This window comes from Sycon ciliatum, chromosome 5 (assembly GCF_964019385.1).
Source record: "Sycon ciliatum chromosome 5, ocSycCili1.1, whole genome shotgun sequence".
Classification (NCBI taxonomy): domain Eukaryota; kingdom Metazoa; phylum Porifera; class Calcarea; order Leucosolenida; family Sycettidae; genus Sycon; species Sycon ciliatum.
Window position 1 is genome coordinate 7,040,928 of NC_088647.1, and position 7,500 is coordinate 7,048,427.

A 7,500-nucleotide genomic window follows, 5' to 3' on the forward strand; every position below is an offset into this window, starting at 1 on the left:
AAAGCAGTGAAATTGGCAGAACCATACAAACCTTATGGCGGGCAATTCCTCGAATTCTGCTCCATTTCCTTATCCACATACCAAACATGCATAACACTTACCAGAAGAAGTACCGAATTCTGCCAATTTTTCTGCCAGCATTATCCGCATATGCCTACAGTGCACCCAACTCGCAACACACGAACAGTCCTTGGCTGCACCCCGTGCAGTAAATTGTCCAAATTTTCACCCAGGAGGGCATCATCAGGGAGACAGGGAATGATGTTTTGTCTGGCAAAATGCATCTTCCTTTTGATAACTATTTATGTTCTGATAACACTTTAGCTGATGTATGGAATCGAGCATGAGTACGAGGACGAAAGTGCGGAATCGGAGCCCGACGCGCGCTAGCGCGGAGGGCTCCGATTCTAGCACTTGAGTCCGAGTACGAATGCTTTGATACCATTTCTGACATGCATGCTGAATCGGAGCACGCCTAGGCGTGCTCCGATTCAATCGGAGCACGCCTGGGCGTGCTCCGATTGGAAAATCGGAGACCTGCAAGCGCTCACAGGTCTTCAGTGGCTGATTCAAAGCACGGCAAGTCGCGCTAGGATTCGCTGTTGCCATGTCGATTGTCATGTGACATGTCAGAAGTATGGAATCGAGCATGAGTACGAGGACGAAAGTGCGGAATCGGAGCCGACGCGCGCTAGCGCGGAGGGCTCCGATTCTAGCACTTGAGTCCGAGTACGAATGCTTTGATACCATTTCTGACATGCATGCTGAATCGGAGCACGCCTAGGCGTGCTCCGATTCAATCGGAGCACGCCTGGGCGTGCTCCGATTGGAAAATCGGAGACCTGCAAGCGCTCACAGGTCTTCAGTGGCTGATTCAAAGCACGGCAAGTCGCGCTAGGATTCGCTGTTGCCATGTCGATTGTCATGTGACATATCAGAAGTATGGAATCGAGCATGAGTACGAGGACGAAAGTGCGGAATCGGAGCCCGACGCGCGCTAGCGCGGAGGGCTCCGATTCTAGCACTTGAGTCCGAGTACGAATGCTTTGATACCATTTCTGACATGCATGCTGAATCGGAGCACGCCTAGGCGTGCTCCGATTCAATCGGAGCACGCCTGGGCGTGCTCCGATTGGAAAATCGGAGACCTGCAAGCGCTCACAGGTCTTCAGTGGCTGATTCAAAGCACGGCAAGTCGCGCTAGGATTCGCTGTTGCCATGTCGATTGTCATGTGACATGTCAGAACAATGCTTCTGACATGTCACATGACAATCGACATGGCAACAGCGAATCCTAGCGCGACTTGCCGTGCTTTGAATCAGCCACTGAAGACCTGTGCATGTGAGCGCTTGCAGGTCTCCGATTGAATCGGAGCACGCCTAGGCGTGCTCCGATTCAGCCATCAGAGGCCGCTTTTTTTTTTTTTTTTTTTTTTTTTTTTGATGGAGAGTCTCCAACTGCAACCAATGCTGCTACCCGTGCTCTTACAGCGCCAACAACGAGCGTTCAGCGATCACAGCAGCAGACTGAGTTCCACGATCCCGACATTGATGAGTACATCGCAACTTGTGACCCAACAGTGCAATCCCCAACTCACCAACGGTCTCTGATGCAGAAAGCTACGAAGACCATCAACTTTTCCGGAGCTCAGTTTGGTGCAAACTGCAATGTTCACCTGCACCTGTAGGCTGTAGGCTGTAGTCACTGCGAAGAAGAGAAGCTGAACTGACCTGGTTTTTAGCTGACTAGACCGCCCTTGTTTTATCTCTGTGTTGTGACTGTGTACATTAGTCATTATGTAACATGTCTGAAGTACTAAACTGGCGACTAGTTGTGTTCCTTGTCTGGTCTAGTGTGCGTGCCTTGAGTAGGTAGATCTACTAGGTATGTGTGAAGTACTACAATCATGTAGTAGTACTAGTAGTACGAAGTAGTTCGTGCAATGCATGTCAGAAATGGTATCAAAGCATTCGTACTCGGACTCAAGGGCTAGAATCGGAGCCCTCCGCGCTAGCGCGCGTCGGGCTCCGATTCCGCACTTTCGTCCTCGTACTCATGCTCGATTCCATACTTCTGACATGTCACATGACAATCGACATGGCAACAGCGAATCCTAGCGCGACTTGCCGTGCTTTGAATCAGCCACTGAAGACCTGTGAGCGCTTGCAGGTCTCCGATTTTCCAATCGGAGCACGCCCAGGCGTGCTCCGATTGAATCGGAGCACGCCTAGGCGTGCTCCGATTCAGCATGCATGTCAGAAATGGTATCAAAGCATTCGTACTCGGACTCAAGTGCTAGAATCGGAGCCCTCCGCGCTAGCGCGCGTCGGGCTCCGATTCCGCACTTTCGTCCTCGTACTCATGCTCGATTCCATACTTCAAGCACTTGTAATAATTCTTACACCCGTTGCTCATAGTCATGCAGTACAGACCCACTGCTGTATTGTGGTGTGACCTGCATGACGATTGTAGACCGTGGACGACTGGCTGTGCATGCAGCATACAATTACAAACCCTGCTCAGTCTCTTGTAGCATAATAATACATGACTTGTATTGTTAAAATATTCCTGTGATTGTGAACGCTGAGGAGCTTCTCAGACTTGTAGACTGCACCTTCCTGCAAAATGTGCAGCAATATTTTCAGTTGTCTCTTGAGTTGTATTGATTGCTGGGACTTCCGCTTCTCCCTGGATCCGAAATAATAGTTCCAGTCGCACTGGAAGCAGCGGCGCATTGCTCCTGGTCTTTCCTTCCGAGCCTTGACTTCAGTTCTCCACCTGCACCTGGCACCTGCACCTGAAAAACGTAGGCAGCAAGGGAAGTAGCTACAATGTAGTTTGTACCTAACTTCTTGCTACATCGATAATCATGCAGGATTCCTGGTATGTAGCTCACTAGCTAGCTGCACTGCTTCCCTCAGCTCAATGCGTCATGTCACGTGCATGTAGCAACCACAGCGTCGCGGTAACTGTCTGTGTATTGAACTACACTATTCTAGTGCTCTTTCAACTCCGGCACCAGCTAGCTACCAAGAGATCACGTCCGTTGATCACACGACCGCAGTATACTAGTACAATAGTAGTCTGTGATCTTGACACCTTTCCTTATATCTGCCCGTCTCCATCCATAATAATTATGTTTGTTTTGGAATATCTTTCGGACCAGAGAAGCAGTTCCCGCAAAGCATTGTGTTTGAGACGATTGAATTGGTTGACGTTCCTCGCTTCCAACGCCGCGTCGTGATAAAACCATGGGAGGCTAATTGTTCCAAACTCCAAGAAAACGTCCCCACCGTAGAACTAACCAGCGTTTCTATGATCATGATAATGTCCTTTGTCGTATTGGAGTTGTCAACAACGGATCTTCCGAAAACTTCCAGGTGAATATTGCAACCGCTGGAGAAGGATGAACGACCATCCCCGCGGCCAGCTGCACATGGCGGCATCAGTGCTCATAGGTGTCCTGTGCCTTAGCTTTCTGGTCCCGATCAGAGGCCAGGTGCCACAGGTGGACACCGGCTTGAGCGCCACGTCCACCATCGCGTGCAACGCTACCTCGACGGACACCGGTATAGCTTGGTTCGGTGTGCTGTATCTGCACCAGACCGGAGCGGCGAGCAGCTTTGCCGACTACACTTTCCAAATCATCGGTGGTTTCTTATCAGACACATCATCGGCAGCGTTCTACGGTCCTGGCTTTGGAAATGTCAACGGGTCTCTTCACTCCATCTATGATGAAAGCGATCCGCCAGCAGGGGGAGCATCTTCGCCAAGCGTAAGTAGTTCATTCATAATCATTCGCGAGTATCATGGCTCCTGCACCGTGGCGGAAAGCATTTCCAATAACGGGTCGAAGTAAGGGCTGCTGTGTGTGTGTGTGAAGCACGCCATGGTTCATGGGGATTCGCGCTTGTATTTTTGAGGACAGTGCACTGGAAAACACTCGGAAAGAGGTGGATGGTGTTTCGTCAAGTTTCCAGAGCGGATGTGCACACTTCAGTGAAATTTCATTATGACTGCATAAGCAAATATATGACGGCGAATATCTGAGGTGCCGAGGTGAGATTACATCCAAATACATGTACTTCCGAAGTAGAAGACAATAAACCACTATGGTCCTATGGGGTGCGGGTAGTAGGGAACTGGCCCAGGCAGGGGACAGCAAGTACACAGGGAAGTGAGTGTTCCCCTTCCTTTGGCCTTGTGCCTTTGGAGTAGACTGCTTGCACCCATCTCTCAAGTTATCACCCTCAGTCAGTGTTAGGCTATTGCTCACCTTTACGATCCCCATCCCACCCTCTTTACACCTTGAGCGCGCAGTCCTGCCCCATGTTGGCGTTCACCCTCCAAGTTATCATTTTCCCAAGACAGCTTCCTAGCCTTCACTGCTTACTGCAGCGCCAAGTGTTCACACTCACCCAATTCCCTATATACTCTAGTGCTGTTCCCTACCGACGCCACTGAGGTATAAAGTAGCCCGTTTCTGTTTCTCATCATCAATTACCTGATCATCGAACTGCCATGCCACACACAGGCACAAACCGGCTCTGGTGTTACAGCTGATTCCAAGTGCTTCCTTGTCTTCTAGGTGCCAAGGATTGCTTTGCGTCCAGCGTATTGAGCACTGCTCCAGAAATTAGTGCCACTTCGGCTTTCTCCCTGATGAGAAAGCTATTTTTAAATATTTTCAGCGCCTATGAGCAAACTGTGATGTACTGCATTGATGAAAATAACCGTTGCAGGCTAGGAAATGCGTGGAGTAAGCAATGCTTCAACAAGATAGTGGAATCTCTCTATTACTCGTGTGGCTGAAAAGCTGACGGTCAGACCTATACATGTACTACCACTGAGGAATGTATCCTGATTTCCGAGTGATGACTTGTTTGGGAGCAGACAGCTGGGACTCAATATATGCCCTGTACCTAGGGTGCAGGTGGCCCTGTATCTAGGATGCAGGTGGCCCTGTATCTAGGATGCAGGTGGCTTTTATTGAAATGCATCAGCTAAGAGATAGTCTACAGTAATGGGAAACAGGTATTGCCATGACATACATGTAGAGAGGCGGCCTCCAGTACAGTGCCTAGTGCGCACAGCTAGTTCTCTAGCTCGAACTGTACAATTGTGACACACATTGTACTGCTTGAAGTACAATGTCATGTATATGCACCAATACTGTAGAATTAAGGCAGATTCCCGTGTGAAACATCCGTCATGTGTTCAGGGTTCACAACTTATATGCAATAAATCATTTTAACTCATAGGTTCAATTGACCGATTCCCTTCGCCTCATTGTGTACAGATAACAGGTCAGTGGTTGACGATATCAGCAACGGACGTGGTGCTGTTCTACGCCGGCCTAGTGCAAGTTCACGTACAGCTCATTGATAATGTCACACTGAACGGATCTTGCCAGTGTGAGTAACTGATCCGTGACTGCGTTGATAGCTGATCACAGACTATGTTATGTGTTCATGTATGGTTACAGTGCTGCACAGTGAAAGGCGCGTGATCTAGCGACGGTGAATGCCACGCCATGCGCTGTGCGGCCCTAGTCCTGGCAACACTGGGGTAGGTAGTGGTACAACACGCACACTTGATTCGTGGGATTGGATGTCACTGAGCAGCACTGTAGTATGTACAGCCGTGTGTATCCCGGCTTTGTCGGTTATCCAAGCAAGTCGGACATCCAACAACCTTGCTAGTCGGTCCCTTTTGTGAAACACTTCATACTGTCAGAACGGCGATGCTAAAGCCATCGAAGATAAAGCTGGCTGTGCCGGATAGTGATCAGAAAGCCTGAAGCCTGTTGTGAAATACATGATGGTGGGCAATCCCATCAGCATTAGCCATTGATCTAATATTATATTTATAAGCACTTCAGTTGCCTACGTTGTCATTTCTACCGTTGTGTACATTTAGGGCATCTGAAGCTTGCATAGTGTTTTCACCCTGGTGATGTTCCAGGCCCGGAACTTTGGTAGCGTGTGAATCTATTCACGGTAAAGAGACCGTTGTTGGAGATGGAGGAGTGAAGTTTTTTTTACATGTGGTGTCAGTCGTCCAACATTTTCAACTATGCAACAAGGCCCATTCCCGGAGTGGGAAGATAAATAACACTTTCGAATTTCCAGCAAACAGTTCACTGTGCCTGTCCCTTAATTCTATAGTGCTACCTTCACACACAGAAGTCAGAGTCACGGGTTGGTGGTAAAATCTGAGTTTCACCCTGAGCGATATCCAGGCACCATAAATGGAGTGGCAACTGACCATTGTGAGTTCTGTGTAAGGAAGAGCTCTAGTCCCTCTAACCCCTCTAACCCGGGCAGTAACCATGGTTTCGAGTAATGTAAAACGTCTACTGTGTAGTGTAGTGTTCATTCTATCGCACGCGGCAGATTCTGAAGCTATGAGTCGTTTGTCTCGTGCTCACTGCCAATTCTGCGGTGATTTGGTGTTGTACCGGGCTTGTGATGGCAAGTCTTGGTCATTTTGTATGGCAAAACTGCAGCTGGAAGACATTATTGCAAGCAATATCATAGAGAACTGGCATGACTTGGTGAGTTGAGTTGAGCAGAACACATCAGTGGTGAACATGAACTGAATCATTTATCTATTTCTGAGGTAGTCATAGTCAGCATGGAAAACCTGTGTGTTCTCTGGTGTGTTCTTTGCTCACTGCGTGCTTGCAGTTGTATCTGGTCAGGGACAAGCACCCGCTATCACTGGACTCAATCAGCACATTTGCGACAAGGCCAACACCAACCTGCTGCCCATCACCTGGTGTCACTACCAGAACCCGTACGTCTCAGTGCTGCCAGTCAGTGACGTGCTCTACAGCAGCGACAGCTGTTTTGGCATCGAGTGCACGGTGAAAGATAACACTGGCATCCCGTACAACTGCTATTTGAATGGCGAGCGTGACTACCAACACCCGCACTCGGTCTGCGTCGGAGTTATGCGCTTCACGGCGTTTGAATCGTACACGAATCGCTACAGCACCGTGACACCGTCTCGCGATGTGCACAATCGCACCCTGTATCCGTATCCATTTGTCTTCACCGTCATGGGACTGGAAACGGGACGCATGGTGGCTAACGTCGTCAACAACCTGGCGCACGCGGTCGGAGACAGCCAGTTCCTGTATGGTCAGCAGAACATCATGGTCAGACAGGCACACCGGTTCTCGGTCGAGCACCTCGTCTCGCTGGGGTTCACTAACAACGCGGCGCTGGACACCGTTGGCCTGGTGGCGTCCAGTGACAACATCACAACACAGCTCGTGTACCTGAACATGGACGTATGGCCACCCACCGGTATCAACATATGCCTCGATCTACAGCACACGCGCAATGGAGAAGAGCTCGTCTCGCTGCATCTGTGGGAGTCCACTGCTGACAACCATACTGCTGTTCTATCCGTCCTTGTGAGAAAGTTTAATACATTCGTATATGAACTGCAACACTACTCCTTTGACTTTTCGAAAAGTTTCGAAAACTGTC

General features: G+C 49.4%; 1 protein-coding gene across 1 annotated transcript in view; it reads left to right on the forward strand.

Moving 5' to 3' along the window:
• Positions 1–3,117: 3,117 nt before the first annotated feature.
• Positions 3,118–7,500, forward strand: part of LOC135817389 (uncharacterized) — a 27,112-nt gene continuing 22,729 nt past the window's right edge. The window contains exons 1-3 of the mRNA XM_065330565.1: positions 3,118–3,776; positions 5,301–5,415; positions 6,691–7,500. The exon at positions 6,691–7,500 is cut by the window's right edge and continues 970 nt beyond it. Coding sequence (XP_065186637.1) covers positions 3,408–3,776; positions 5,301–5,415; positions 6,691–7,500 — 1,294 coding nt within the window. The 5' untranslated portion in view covers positions 3,118–3,407. The remainder of the gene's footprint in view (positions 3,777–5,300; positions 5,416–6,690) is intronic.